At 61.1% G+C, this 15,249-nt stretch overlaps 1 protein-coding gene across 2 annotated transcripts; it reads left to right on the top strand.

The window, feature by feature from the left end:
* Window positions 1–240: 240 nt before the first annotated feature.
* CD40 (CD40 molecule) lies at window positions 241–7,459 on the top strand. Of its 2 annotated transcripts, none has more exons than XM_027745832.2 (9): window positions 241–421; window positions 1,748–1,829; window positions 2,382–2,507; window positions 2,618–2,761; window positions 2,971–3,070; window positions 4,024–4,085; window positions 4,352–4,450; window positions 4,875–4,900; window positions 5,304–7,459. In XM_027745832.2, exons 1-9 carry the CDS (start codon window positions 374–376, stop codon window positions 5,379–5,381), a joined length of 765 nt encoding a protein of 254 aa, XP_027601633.1. In that variant the 5' UTR covers window positions 241–373; the 3' UTR covers window positions 5,382–7,459. The 2 variants fall into 2 exon arrangements, with proteins under 2 accessions (XP_027601633.1, XP_027601632.1); XM_027745831.2 differs by having other exon boundaries at window positions 243–421; window positions 5,232–7,459.
* The last annotated feature ends 7,790 nt before the right edge of the window (window positions 7,460–15,249 follow it).

The raw sequence follows: 15,249 nt of genomic DNA, 5'->3' as shown, positions 1-15,249 counted from the left end.
TCTCCAGGGCCACAGCTCTGAGGTGCTCACAAAGGCTGCAGCTCTGAGCTGCTGTCGGGAAAAAAGAAGTGAAACCTGGAGCTCCTGCCGGGGAGGGGGGGCTGCACAGGCGCTCCCCTCCCCTCCCCGCGGACCTCGGCTGACCCCTGCCCCTACTCCTGCCCGTGACCCCGGGCCGGGGGTCCCGGTCGGCACTGCCCCTGCCCGCGGGCCGGGTGGGCAGCGCGGCGCTCGGGGGGGCGGGCGGGGAGAGCTGTCCCCGGCCTCGGGGGGGCGGCGGGGAAGCCCCAGGGCGGGCGGCCCAACGCCCCTTCCTGGGCGGGAACGGACCCGGGCGTTCTTAGGGCGGCGGCGGCGGCCGGGGCTCAGCGCCATGAACCGGCTGGGGCTGCTGGGGCTGCTCTCCGCGGCGCTGCTGGGCGTGAGTGGGGCCGCGACGGGGCGATCGGGATTGGGGCAGGGATCGGGGCAGGAATCGGGACAGGGGCAGTGGCTGGGCGCTCCCTCCCTCCCTCCCGCCGGGCTTTCCGGGAAGGGGTCCGGTCTGGCCTCTCCGGCCCGTCCCCTCGGCGCGGCCGCTCCCCGGACAGTCCCGGGGCCGTGCGAGGGCGGCGGCGGCGGGACACGGCAGCGCTGCCAGGCCGGGTCGGGTCCGTCGGTCCGGCCTGCCGGGGCGGAGGAGCGGGATGGGCTGGCCGGGCTCCTCTCCAGGTCCTCCTTCCCACGCGCTTTCGCTTTGCCCCGAGGGCGCGGGCCCGGCAGCCCAGCCCAGCCCAGCCCAACGCCGGCCCGGGGATCCCCCCGGGCAGGGACGGGCAGCGGCGAGCCCCGGGGCCCTCGGTCGGGACCCCCAGTCGGGCGGGGGCGCTGGAACCGGCTGCCTGCGCCCCTTTCACTTCCCCTTCGGCTCCGTGCGGGCGGGGACGGCGCCAGTCGGGCTCGGGCATCCCCGCTCTGCCTCCGCCGAGCCCCGCGGCCCCATCGCTGCCTCCCTGAGGTGGGGATGTTCGAGGGACTCACGGGGGTCGGCACTGCCCGGTCGTGCTGGGTCCTCGCCCATGGCACCCTCGGCCCGGCCCTCCCTCGCCTGCAGCCCTCTCGCACCGCGACTCTGCCGGAGCCCCAGTCCCGCTCCCCAGGATGGCTCAGGCGGCTCTGCCAGGAGCTGCCGGGATACTGGGGGTGGGCAGCGAGGGGCTGGCTCTGTGCGAGGGACGTGCTGCGGGTGCCCTCCTGCACCTCGGCAGGCCCAAGGACTCATTCCCTGCTCCCTCTCCACCCTTCCCTGTGCAGGCAGTCCCCTGCCAGGAGGAGCAAGGCCAGGCCCTGGCAGGCTTTGCATGGATGATGCGCTTGCCTGGGGCTTTCCTGTCCCTTAGGGGCGGTGCATCAGCCTTGGGAAGGGGCTGTCAGTGCTCTGGGCATGGAAGCTGGGTGAATGGTGCTCCCTCAGCCTGGGACCACAGCACTGTTGGCAGGGGCACAGGGTTATGTGCAAATCACCGTCTAGTAGGAAATCTGGGGAACCGTGGTGACATCCTACCGGAATTGCTGCCACCCCACTTCAAAGAGAGCACTGATGGCATCAGGCAGTGGGTGGCTGCTGTGGTCTGTGGTTAGTGCAGGCGTAGGAAGAGTGGTGTGAGGAAACCCTCACCTCGGGGTGCAGGTTAACACGCACAGAGCCTGTGGAAGTGTGGCGGTGTGGGAGTGCTGGGTATGAATTCACAGGTCCTGTTTTTTGCAGTGCTGGGAGCCTGGTGATGCCTTAACGTGCTCTGATAAGCAGTATGAGTACAAGGGCAGGTGCTGCAACCGGTGTCGGCCAGGTATGGAAACTCCTTCCTGGGGACCTTGTGGCTGGGCTGTGCCAGGGCCCAGCTCGGTGTGACTGAGCCCCTCCACCCCCTTGCCAGCAGTGCTGACAGCATCCTCTCCCTGTGTCGTCTCAGTACTAGAACAACTGGGACCTTGTGGGTACCCTAGGAGACACCCTGGACCTCACCAAATCTGCCACAGCTCTCTTGGGACTGTCTGTACTCTTGCAGTCACAGGACCTCATGGCAAAGGCAGCTTGCTGGGAGAGTGCTGCCACTGGCACTAGCAAATTGTGATGGCATTTACCAGCTCCTGCTGTCACTGTCAGGTTGTTTCCCAGTCCCTGGAGTGCTGGAGTGCCCCCACAGCCCTCCCTCCCTGCCTTGGCCGTTCAGCATGTGCAGCCAGCAGGTGAGCTGGCCCCTGCAGCCCTGGCTACTGAGCAGAATGCTGCAGCAGTCCCAGTGTCCACAGCCACCAGCGCTCCACTGTCCTGCTGGCAGAGATGCTGCCTGGAAGGAGGGAAAGCCCCCTTGCTCTCTACTCAGCAGCATCTATTGCAGGGGAAAAGCTGGTCTCCGAGTGCGATAAAACAGAAACCTCTGTCTGCACCCTCTGTGAGATGGGGCAATATCAGCAGAGCTGGACCAAGGAGAAGCATTGTGCTCCTCATGACATCTGTGAACACAGTAAGTGGTCCCTGTGCCCACTGGACCCAACCTGTGAGGACTGCGGAGGCTGATGTCCTCCCAGGTTCACCTGCCCACCGTCTCACCTTGCCTGTTCTCCCTTTGCCCAGACGCCGGACTCATCGTGAAGACACATGGAAACGCCACGCACAACACGGTGTGCCAGTGCCAGCCTGGCATGCACTGCTCAGACACCAGCTGCCAGACCTGCGTGGAGAACCAGCCCTGCAGGCCCGGCTCTGGCTTCGTGGCAGGTGAGTCCGATGCTCTGGCAGCACCGACCTCAGGTGGTGCAGGGAACAGGGGCTCACACAGCAAGGTGCCCCTGGCAGGGCTTTGGGAGAGCTGTACCTGCTGCCACGCCTGATAGCGTTGCCACAGGGCGTGCTGCCCACCTGGCCTCAGCAGCCCCTTGCCCCCCATAGCCCCTACTGACTTTCCTGTCACCTCTGCTCCTCTCTAGCCAAGGCCATGGAAAGGAAGACATCCCCCTGTGAACCCTGTGCGGAAGGCACCTTCTCCAACGTCTCTTCTAAAACTGAGCCATGCCGTCCTTGGACAAGGTATTGTCTGAGTGCTGACCACATCCTTCCCCCAGCTCCAGTGAGCACATCCTCTGCTGCAGGTCTCCTTGGCAGCCTCAAGGACTGGGTAGGCGGGCTGGTCTCTAAGGGACACAGCATTTGGCTGGCATAGAGCTGGAGCGAGAGGAGGAGGGCTGGGAGCACGGTGAAGTTCAGGGCAGCATGGCTGAGGTCGAGGCAGACATCCAAACCCTTGTGACGGTCCTTCAGTATGTGCACAGAGTGCTCGCCCCTTCAGGGGTATCCATCCTGTCACCTGTGCTGGGAGCAAGGAATGAGGGATGCCCCATGCCCTGCTCAGGGTTTCCCTGCCGGCACTCTCCATGGCTGTAATCATCAGCCCAGGCACAAGTCCTCTCCATGGGGAGTCTGGCTTTGAGGATGCCGTGAGCTGGCAGGTCATCCCTGTCTTTAGAAAGCTGCTTGAGGGGTTAATCGCACACCCTGGTAAAAACGTGAGCCTTGTTTCCATGCTGAATTAGTCTTGCTTCAGCTGCCAGCCATTGGATTTCGCTTTGCTTTTATCTGTGCCCAGAAATTACATCCCCATGGAGCCACTTGTAGCCTGTCATCAAGTCCACTCTAAGCTTTTCTGTCATAGCTGCAGTGTTCAAGCCCTGGGGCCTCCCTGACCCGGCAGGTCTCAAATATCTACTCCTTCCTGTGCCTGGTCCCTAAACTTGTTCCCGTCCTGAGCAGTTTCAGCAACTCCAGACCAAGATCCCAGGCTGGTACACTGCTGTGTACCTGCTGTCCCCATCACGCTGTGTCAGTGGGGGTCCGTGGCTGCTCACCCTGGAGCACGGCAGGCTCAGTGCAGGACTCATTCTGGCACAGCTTGGGTGCCTGCCCAGCCCCAGCTGTTCCTGCCTGGGGGTTTTCCTTGTGTTTGGGCTGCTGCTGTGGTTACATGGTCTTTTTCTTCCCTGCAGCTGTGAGGAAAAGGGGCTGGCTCTGAAGGTGAAAGGGACAAACACCTCGGATGTGATCTGCGGTAAGTGCTCAGTGCCCAGGGCTCATCTGGTGCAAAGCAGAGACCTCCCAGGGCTCTAGCTCCTGCAGCACTTGGAAGAGCTGGCCTTGCCCCTGGGTGTTTTTGGGAGAGGAGGGTCTGAGCACACGGCCGGTGTGATGCTTTCCTGCCTCTCTGTCCCCGTGAGGGATCCCTGCGGGGCTGGGCCTGGTGCAGAGGCAGCTCGGGGCACTCGGTGTCCCGTGGGTGTCCCGTGGGTGCCCCACTGACCCCATCTCCCCCTGCAGAGTCGGGCAGGCGCTCCTCGCTGTCGGTGCTGATCCCTGTCACGGCCGCAGTCGTCACGTGCCTCGTGGGTGTCTGCATCTACTGCCTGGTCGACAGAGGTGAGGGGCTGGGGCACAGGAAGTGATGCCTTGGCCAGAGGAGCCAAACAGGGCCGAACAGGGGAGGACAGCAGCAGTTCTGCTAAAAGTGGGACAGCCCCTCTGGGGGCACCACCAGGGCAGGGCTCCCCGAGCCCATTGCCCTGCTGGGTCAGGGGCTCTGTCCTTGGGAGCAGGCGTCTTGGCACGGCTGCAGCCTGAGCCAGGCCAGCTCTTGGGGGACAGTGCTGGTGCCCTGTGGGTCCAGTCTGGCTTCTGCCATGGCTCCCAGCCTCCCCAGCCTGGCAGTGGCAGCAAGCATAATGAGTGAGCTGCACGACCTGTGGTGCAGCAGCACCAGCCCCAGCTCTGACCCCGGGAAGCTCCCTGCAGGCAGGAGTGCTCCCCGCTGAACTCAGCCTTCTCTGTCCCTCTTTTCATCCAGATTCCAGACGACGGGTGCAGAAGGAGGTGAGTCTGCCCAGAGCCCCTCTCCAGCAGTAGGTTGGGTGGGTTGGGATCCCTCCTGGGCACAGCTGGGGATGTGCCATCAGCAGAGCAGGGGCTGTGGCTTTGCAGGGAGTAGGGGTGGGGGCTGAACTAGGCTGCCTAGATTGGGGCAGGACAAGGGCTCTGGCAACCCTGGGGTGCTGCTGGCAAGTGCTGAGCATTTGGGAGGGACCTACACAGAGCAACACTCTGGCAGTCATGGCAGTGTATCAGGAGCCTGTGGAAAGACACGGGTGCAGAGGTGGGGGGGTTGTAGCTGCATGCCCCTGACCCCTCCCCTGTGCATATAAAGGCTGGGATGCCCGGAGAGAACGCAAATAAGCAGCAGCCCACGGAGCAGGATGAGAATGTCTTGCCTGTGCAGGAGACCCTACTCAGAGGCCAGCCTGTGGTCCAGGAGGATGGCAAGGAGAGCCGCATGTCGGAGCAGGAGATGGTGTGAGGGCGCAGGGCACTGCCTCCGACGGGAGCACGGACTGGGAACAGCACCATCTCCACTGTCCCCTCTCCAGCTGGGGAGGAAATCTGGCATCTGGCCTGGCTGCGAGTGATGTGATACTGCGGTGGACCATGGCACGACCACCCCACAGGAATACCACCACAGCCAGCACCTGGTCTGGCCACCTGCCCTGGGCTGCCCTGGTGGAGCAAGGCTTAATTGCCTGCACAGGGACATGGAGCAAGGCTCGGCTGCCCACATGGGTGCACGGAACAGGGTCCCATCCTGCTGCCCAAGTGGGTGCTGCAGTGAAGCCCAGCGTGGCTGCTCCCCTGCTGACCCTTGGCAGAGCCCGGTGCACCCACCAGGGCTGCCACAGCAGAGTGTAGCGGCTGATGGCAAGACCCCCAGCTCAGAGTCTCCCTGCGTGCTGGGGATGCCCCGGCCAGGAGTGGGGCCTGCGGGTGTGGGACTACCACGGCAGAACTGGAGCAGGGCCCGGTGGGTGCTGCTGCCAGGGCAGGGCACCGGGTACCTTGTACCGGCCCAGTCCCCCAGTGCTGCCCAGCGCTGCCGGGCTCCGTGGGATGAACCGGCGGGCCCGCGGCTCAGCTCTGGGACGGGGCGGGGATCGGGGCGGTGGGGCCGGACCGCGGACACCGGCGTGCGGCGGCCGGGAGATGGTGCTGCGGGACCGGCGCGGGCTGCGCGGGGAGGGACCGGCACCGCCCCGCGTGGGCTCCGAGTGGGTTCGGGGGGCGCTGGCCCCGGGACTGCCCAGCGCAGGCCCTTCTCCCGCGGCTCCCCCGCGCACCCGCCGATACGTGCGGGAGCGGCCGCGCTCCGTCACCCTCCACCCACCGCTGGCAAAAACCTGTGATTAAACGTCATTATCCGCCCCCTGCGAGTGAGCAGCCCGAGCCCCCGCGCCCACCGGCGCCCCCGGGACCGGCGCTTGCAGGTCTGATGCTGCGGGAGAGACGTTCTGGGCATGGGCAGGTGCTCCCAGGACAGATGCTTCAAACAGAGGAGGGAGGGAAAAGCCACCACTAGCTATGCTGACCCCCACCGTGGCCCCAGGACCTCACCAGCACACCCTGTCTGGGCCCACAGGGGACCGAGGGTGCAGGCAGGGCAGCTCTGTGACCTCACCTTGCTGCTCCGGCAGCAGATGCACAAGTGGGGTCCATCCCACTGCAGGGTGCTGGGGGGCAGCAGCAGAGCCACTGTGGCCCCCAATACACTGATGTGGGACTGGACTTCAGTGGCACCAAGCCCACTGCAGGCTTCAGGTACTGGGAGCAGCCACAGCCCGCGACCCACCACCACCTGAGCACAGGCAGCATGGCACAGCAAAGGCCATAAATCCCAGAGCAGGAGCAGCTGGAGCAAGGAGCGACTGCCTGTACAGGCAGTGGCACATTATTTAAGGTTCCTCTTAAAACCTAATGTTAGGTTTAATAAGGGAGATAAAAGCATGTCAGGAGCTTTCCCTCCTCTCAGGGCTCAGCGCTCCCAGCAGTGCCGATGGGGTGGTCCCAGCCTGGCCAGCATTCCCTTGGCACCAGCCTAGAGAACATGCAGTTTTGAGGGCAAATGTGACCCTGCTCCTGCTGGAGGAGGGGGCTGGTGTCACGTGGGCCACAGATGCAGAGTCTTTGGCCTCAAACATGAAGCTTTTGGCCCCGAATGGCCCCCAAAGGACTGTCTCCCCACAGTGGTGGGCCAGCCCCTCTGGGGCCACCTCCCCCAGGGCTGACCCTTCCCGGCTGGCACACAGCGTGTTCAGTGCCTGCTCCCGCATGTCAGACATGTGCCATCTCATTAGCCCGTCTGTCCCCCAAAGTGAGGAGGGAGAGCATGTGAGGTCTAATTGAATGTAACTAATTATTCACTCTGCAAATGCTCTGTTTAAATGGGATTGTGAGGGACAGAATTACTCATTCTGAAAAGGGGAGAGAAAGAGAGAAAGACAGAGATAAAACAAATAGAGGCGGATGCTGGAGCTGCAGCTCTCTTTCTCCCCAGAATACCAATTACTGGATGAAGTGATTGTATAAATCTTTACCGAGTGAACGGACTGTACTAGTCACTTACTCCTGTCCTCTTATTATGAGGAGGCAATGAAAAATCATCCCACTCTCCAGCCCAGTTAAGGGCTCCCAGTTGCTGTCTCGGATGCTGTCTGCAGCTGGAGAGCTTGTCCCAGGGCTTTCCCAGGATGGGGATTCCACTGAGACAGGGCTGAGTGCTTGGCAGGGGTGCACACCCCTCTCACACCCCCAGTCCCGGGGAGGAGCAGTGATTGTGCATGCCCGGGGGAGTGGTGGGGCTCCTGCCCCTGCAGCAGCCGGATGATGCCATACAGGACCCCGGGACATGGGGAGACACGGGCTAGTGGAGGGTCCTGGTGTCACACGCGTGACAGCTCACCATGGACCCCGGTGCCCGACACCCCAGGCCTTGAGCCCACAACTTCTTTGCCCTTCCCTTCTGTGCATCCAGCCCTGCCAGTCCCCCGGCCCCCACCTTGGGCTCCTGCAGCACCCACTGAGCAGGGAGAACGTGGTGCTTCCCGACCCCTTTGCACGCTGCAGTCCGTGTTTCTCACTCAGGGTGTCTCTGCTCCACCGGCTGCAGAAACATGCTCGTTGGCAGCGACCTCCATCGCCCATGCCTGCCACATCAGTTAATCCCTCCAAACACCCCCGTTTCTGTTCTCAGCAATGGTGTGGGATGGGAGAGGAGGTCCTGGCTGTGTGGAGCAGGGAGAGATGACAGACTCACCCCTGTACCCTGCCCAGCAGCGGGGAGCACCCACTCCACCCTGGAGTCCTACTGCACGAGCTGGTGAGGACCCAGACAGTCCCATATTCCCTGCACAAAACCCCAGACCCTCACCACAAGGCACCCAGCACCCCAGGGGCTGTTTTAATGAGGTGAATGCCACATCCTGCTGCAGCCAGGAACAAAGAGGCAGCAGCTCAGGGTGCCCCAAGGAGGGACTGCACTGTTGCATGGGTACCCCAGGGCCCTGTGGGTGCTATGGCTCACTGAGAGAAGCTGCTGGAGTTATGTGTTGGGGGCAAAACAGGCTGGATGCAAGTCAGTTAGGAGAGGGCAAAACCTCCAGCCTTTCCTGCCTTGTCCCAGATAGGGATTTGATTGTTGCCAGCAGTGAGTTTCCATGCGCTGGAGATGTGTGTGTGGGTGTGAGGGAGAGATAACATCATCATCATCGTCATAACAAATGCAGCTGTGCAGCCCCATTCTCTGCTTATTGGCTTTCTTCTCTTTATCTATAAATAATTGCGGGGACACAATAGACTTTTAAGTCTGCCAAAGAGTTTGTCTCCCTCCAGAAACCGTATTGCCACAGTGCTGCCACCTTATCTGCTTGTAGAGAGATGAGGGTGGGAAAAATATTTACTGTCAGGGATATTTGTCATCTGCAAATTACCTCTGCCTACAATCCACAGCGGGGATGGGGCTGACAGTGCTGATCTGTACTGTAGGAGCTGCTGGGGTGGGGAGCAGCAAGCCAGTAAAATCCACCATGCCTGCAAAGTCCTGCCCCCCCCAGGGATAAGGGACACAGTGGATGAGGATGAACTAGGTGCCCAGCAAGTGGCTTGACACAGAGGAGCACCGTGTTGGGACAGCTGGGGCATTATGCCACGTTGCCAGCCCTTCCCCCTGCACCCCCAGGCCGTGCAGTGTCCCCCAGCACAGTAGCCCTAGGCACTGACCACTGTGAGAGCCCCAGACCTCGTCACTGTCCTGCAAAGGCCAAAAGCATTGCACACTTCTGCCACTCTCTCAGCACTCAATACCCCTGCCATCCCTGCCACTGCTGCCAACCCCACCAGCCTCGCTCACCGCTGGAATTCCTCACATCCTGCAGCCCAGGGGCCTTTGCACAGCACTTATCACTGCAGTATCCAAGAACCGATCTAATTGATGTGACACCAATTATTCCTGTATCACTAAATGCAGAATTAATGCATCTGTTTGTACAAGCCTCCTAGACCCTGACCATGAAATTATGACTTTGACATGAAAGGAGCCAGGGCTGGGAGCATCAGCTCTCAGCTGAGCCCCCACCACTGCAGCACCAGCCAGCCCTGCTGGGACACCTCCCCGACGGCCACACGGACCATGCGGAATGCCTGCGGCATCCAGCTGTCTGCTTGGAGATTTGGGGCTTGTGGGTCTCCACAGACCAAGCTGCAGCCATGGTGGTCCCATGCAGCCACGCCAGCCTAGTGAGTGCTGGCAGAGGTGCCACGGCCATCAAGACAGCGAGCCTGGGGAGCTGCGTGCTCAGCAGGGCAGTGAAGAGCCATTTCTGGGCTACTCAGCGCAGTCCACGCAGCCTGCAAAGCTCTTGGCTTGGACATGGAGTGGTGCTGGGAAAAGCCATTCATTGCACTTGAAATTTTACTGTGAAATTAGGCTTTGCCTGGACACGCAGGGCTTGGCACAGGCAGCAGTTTGTATTTTGTAAATTGCTTTCTACAATCAATTAAAGAAAGGAGATGGCTGTGGCCAGGGGCAGCACATGAGACATCTCCTCCTGGGGCTGGCTTCAGGTCCCTGCCACATAGCAGGGCTGGGCAGAGCCTCACCTGGAGGAAATTTAGGTGGGTAGCTGTGAGGGGGGGGGAGGACGGCCTCATCAGGGCTGCTCTGCTGCCCCTGTGCCTACACTGACTACCTGGGTGAAGGGCTTCTTGCCCTCCCACTGCTGGACACCTGTTCCTCTCAGCACCCCACTTGTAGCCATGGTCACTGCCATGCACCCCAGCTCGGGATGCACTGCTGCTGCTCCAAATGCCCTCCTTGCACCGCTGGCATGTCCCACAGCAGGGGATTGCAGGGCATGGCCCCGTGGTGTTCAGCACACAGGGGCTGGCCCCAGCCATTGGCACCGTGCCAGATAGCGGCAGCTTGAGCTGGAGCCCCCCTGGAGACAAACCCCTGTCCCCTCCCAGCCTCACCCCAACAGCAGCTCCCCTGATGCAGGCAGCAGGCACTGGTCCCAGCACCACTCCAGGGCAGCGAAGCGGAGAGGTCCCACGTGAGCTGGGGGATGCAGTGAGGCACAGCCAGCATGGCAAAGGTCTGGCACCCTTTCCCAAGACGTTTGGGCAGAGCATGGTGAGCACGGAACGTGTCGGGCTGCTCGGATGGCGAAGGGCTTGCCCTGGTTCTGGTTTGCTCAATGTTTTCATTAAGGACCTGGATGATGGAATAGAGAAAGTGCTTATTAAATTTGCAGATGACATGAAGCTGGGAGGGACTACAAGTATCTTGGAGGACAGGATTAGAATTCCAAATGATCTTGACAAATTGGAGAAATGGACTGGAAAAAATAGGATGAAATTCAACAGGGACAAGTGCAAGGCAGGACGCCGAGCCGGGAACAATCAGCTGTGCAAACACAGGCTGGGGATGGCAGGGCCGGCGGCACGGCACAGAGCCCAGCCGGGCATGAGGCCGCACAGGCGCGGGGCAGGCGTGGGGCAGGCAGGAGGAGCACTGCCTGCTCACCCGGAGCTCCTTCAGGAGCCGGGGGAGCAGGGCCACAGGGAAGCAGGAGGAACAGATGGACGGAGTGAGAGGAACCTCCGCTGGCCTCAAGCACAGACTGACCCCTTGGAGCTGTGCCACGGGCTCCCCTGGGGTTCTGCACACCTCTCCCACCTGGCCAGGAACCTCAGTGAGATCTGGCTGGACCACAGCCCCTGTGCACTCCAGGTACAGGGCTGAGCAGGGCTTCCTGGCCAGGCTCCTCCATCCCCTGCCTTTTCCAGCTCAGAGCCAGAGCAGGCACTGCCCTGCAGTGCCCCAGGGAGATGCCCCTACACTGACCCCAAAAGCTGTTCAGCCTTTCCCACAGAGCCCCACCGAGGCAGATCCCCAGGCACTGGCACAGCCAGGGGGGGCCAAACCTCGCAAGGGAAGCTTCACTCCAAAGGCACTTCCCATGCCTGGGGCTCGGCTGGGGGTCTGGCCAAGCCCCCTGCCCCACAGTGCATCACCCTGCTGCTCCACGCAGGTCTGGGGTGGGGCTGAGCCCCCCTGGAGCCCTTCTGCTACCCTCCCTTTGCTCCGGCAATTAGAGCTCCAGCCAGCCCCCTCCCAGCCTGTGCAAACACCGAGGCTCATTTAAATAAATTAAGAAGACATCATAAATCAAAGGGAAATGAGGGGCTGTGCCTGGGGGCAGGGGAGTCACTCGAGTTTAATTACATTGGCAAGCCTCTTGCAGGGAAAGCACAGTGAGTCCCAGATGTGTCGAGAACAGATGTGCAGGAACACGGAAAGCTCGGTGGCAGGGCCGGCGGCACCACCCTGATGCCTGTGCCTGGCACAGCACCGGCACAGCACCGGCTCTGGTGAGTTGGGAAGCGAGGCACGTGCCAGCAGAGATGGGTCCTGGGCACTCACCACTCCGGGGCCACCAGCAGTGGTGCCTGTGTGGGCAGGTGGCATCCTGGCAGCACAGTGACAGCCCCGGCACATGGGCACTGCTGGCACGCCGTGCTGCGGGATTGCTGCTGGGACTGCCTGCAGAGTTCTGTCTGCCCCATGCCCTGCCCCGTGCCCTGCGCTGGCCCTGCGGCCACCCAGAGCCACCAAACTGGGCTGAGGCTCAGGGAATAGCCCAGCATCCCTCCACCACATGTGGGATTTACAGCCCGTCCCCCGTTGTTTAAGGACTCTCGCTCACAGCTGCGGCGGGGACTCCAAATAGAGCCTTGTGTAGAGGCAGCAAATTTATGAGACTGGCTCTGAATCCCCAGTCACATCAGGGGCCAATTCGTCTTCCCAGGGCTGAGGATGAAATTAAATTATTGTAAAATAAATCTGTAAAAGTGATGAAAAGACCATCACCCGTTGGCAAGGGCGGGGCACCGGGAACACACGCGTGGCCGTGACGGATGGGGCTCACCGGGTGATAAAGCGCCCGGGACCGGGTAGCTCAGGGATTTCTGCTGTAATCTCACTAAAGAGATGTTGTTTACAGGAAAAAGGGTATTTTGGGGAGGAAATTGCATTTCAAGGTTAAAGGAAAAAAATGGAGCGAGTCTCCCAGGGAGCCGCTTACGTGCGAGACAGCGGCAGACAGAGACAGGCGCGGGGGCCAGGGAGCAGCCGGGCCAGGGAGCGGGCAGGAGGCAGTGCTGGGCACACACGTGTGCCAAGGACCAGGGCTGAGGGTCCCTGTGGGTACTGCCAGACCATCCCGACAGAGGAGCTGCTGCCATGTGGTGGAGCAGGCGCTGCTCCCCAGCCCTGGTGCTGTCCTGTCCCACCACAGAGATGCCTGGTCTGGCTCAATGACAGCAAACTCTTGTTGCTTCCTGAGGCCTGAGTGACCCCCATCTGATGCTTCAGGGCAAGGGGCATGTGCCCTGCACAAGGGTTTGCAGCTTCCCAGTTTAAGTCTTCTCCTATGAGGGGGATACAGGAGAGATATTTTTTTTTTCTGTGATGAGCAGAAAAAATAATGACTTCAGCTTACAGTGCGCTGGCTGGCCATTTAACAATAGGCCATTAGCACGGCTCAGCATGGGGAAGGGATTTATTTAGGGGACACGGTTGCAAAGACAAACCAGCACCAGGTGCTTAATAGTGTTTCAGAGGTATTCGAGTGTTGCAGGGCTCAGAAAATGTAGCTGTGGGAGTTCAGAGACTTTATCCTTCATGTCTGTGAAATCCCACAGTACCAGCAGAGATTTCTCAGCTCTGCCCCAACTACAAAAGCAGTGCAGGGAAAGCAGCAGCGCTGCAGGGGCAACAGCTCCTGGCCACAGTCACTCTGGCTGCCCCAGAACTACCAGCACTGGCACAGGCCATACCTGTGTCCTTGCAACCACCTAGGGCTGCCCACAGGGCTTGTTAAACCCTGGGATTCCCCTCTGCTCATGGCAAATGTGCCTTGAGCATGACAGAGGGGAGGGACATGTTTCTCAACCCCGAGAAAGCCCAGTCTTCCCACCCCAGGCTGGGCTTGGTGCTGGCACAAGCCTCCCTTCATCATCCCCAACACTTGTGCCATTGCCTAGGGCAGCCCTGGGGCACCAGCAGGCTCTGCCTGAGCCCTCCCTGTGCCTTGGTGGCCTGGTCAGGCACTATCAACCACCAGGAGACTCCTCGCTCCTGCACAAACCCTGGCTCCAGCCCCTGTCCTGCCACCAGCACCGAGACAGCTCAGTGAGTGCCAACATGTCCCTGCCCAGGGATGGGCACTGAGTTCCTGACAGCAGGGACGGGTGTGAGGCAATCCCTCCTCGTGCGTGTGAGCGCTGCCCCACGAGTGCCCACTGCAAAGTCCCCCAGTGCGTCCCAGTGCGTCCCATGTCCCACTTGGGGTTCCCATGGCCGAGAAGTTCCTGCATCCCCCAAAACCAACAGAGAGGAGCTGGGGAAAGGCCTTTTGCTGGACCTAGAGCCTGTGTGGCCCCTCACCAGCAGCCCTGGCAGCGTGCGGGGCCGTGCCACGTGCCGAGCGTGGCGAGGGGTCCCGCGGCAGCAGGAGGGGCCGGGGGCAGGAGCTGGCGGCCGTCCCGCGCAGGCGGCACGGCAGCAGTGTGCCGAGGTGGAAGTAAAGAGTTACTGAGCAAGCAGACGCTCAATAATTCATGGTCACTGAACTGCAACAGGAACGACGACAAATAATAATACAGGAAAATGGGGAAAAACCTGAAATCGTTAGGCCAATGGTTCAAGCATGAAGAGTGCGTGCTGAGGGAGTGGGGTGCAGTCACGCCATGCCCGGGTGGAGGGGTTGGTGCCAGATGCACTGTGGTGCTCTGCCCCAGGCCTGGCACCCCCAGCCCAAGGGCCCCCATGGTGCTGTGGCTCTGCAGGGTCTGTTCCGGGGATGTGCCCAGCCTGGGGCATGCCAAGCAGAGCCGTGTGCTGGCCCTCAGTGCCCTCCGAGCCTGGTCGGCATGCAGGGAGCTTGTTCACGTGTCCAAGAGGCAGGGAAGGCAGATCTGCTCTCCCTAATTATAATTAGTGATGCTTGCCATGAGAGTTTGCAAACATGGTTTAATTAGAGCAGCCGGGCTCCCTCCACATGCTGCATCCTCCCTGGGGTCAAGGACGGAGCAGAGCGAGGGAAGCAGGAGCTGGGGGATGCTCAGCAGAGTTTGGCTGCTGGGCCCACACAAGATTTACCCCCCTTCTCTTTGCCTGCCATGGCCTGGGGGGTTGGCAGGGCTCAGCTCAGCTGGCGGGGATTGCCCCACGCCCTTGCATGGACCAAGTCCCCAGGCTCTGGCACCACCAGGACTGTCTGCTGCTCCTGGGGATGGGAAGACACCTGTGCACAGTGACTCAGCCAGAGGCCAGCAGACACTGAGCTGGGAAATTTAATCTACAGCTACAAAAAAGGGCTGTGGAGTCTGGATGCATGAGCCTGCTGCTTCTGTCAAGAAGAAAAATAGGAAAGGGGTGTAGGGAATTAGACAAAAGCCATGAAGCAGAGAGGGAGGGCAGGGGGAATTTATGGACAACAGGCAGCGGCCGCTTTGGGCCCAGCATGGGCTGATGGCCACATGTCCCTGGTGCCCAAAGTTGTGCAGAGCTGGGACCAGGACGATGAGAGATATGAGTGCCAGGAGGCAACAGAACAGAGGGAGAGCAAGTCCCTGGCAGGCTGTGCCTCTGGGTGCAGCCAAGACAACCCCTGCCCAGATTGTCCCATGACCAACCAGGTTATCTGGAGGGATGAATTTTGGATGGATTTGGGATGAATGAGAGCATCCCGAGCTCAAGGACAGTTGGCTGTGGTGGCTGGGCAGTGGCAGGCAGTGTGTCCGTGCAGACTGAGCCGAGGGCAGGACACCTGGAGTCA

This window comes from Pipra filicauda, unplaced genomic scaffold (assembly GCF_003945595.2).
Source record: "Pipra filicauda isolate LSUMZ 115617 unplaced genomic scaffold, ASM394559v2 scaffold474_size475410_pilon, whole genome shotgun sequence".
In the NCBI taxonomy this organism is placed as follows: domain Eukaryota; kingdom Metazoa; phylum Chordata; class Aves; order Passeriformes; family Pipridae; genus Pipra; species Pipra filicauda.
The sequence above is the reverse complement of the archived record's forward strand: the minus strand, read 5'-3'. Positions and strand labels throughout refer to the sequence as shown.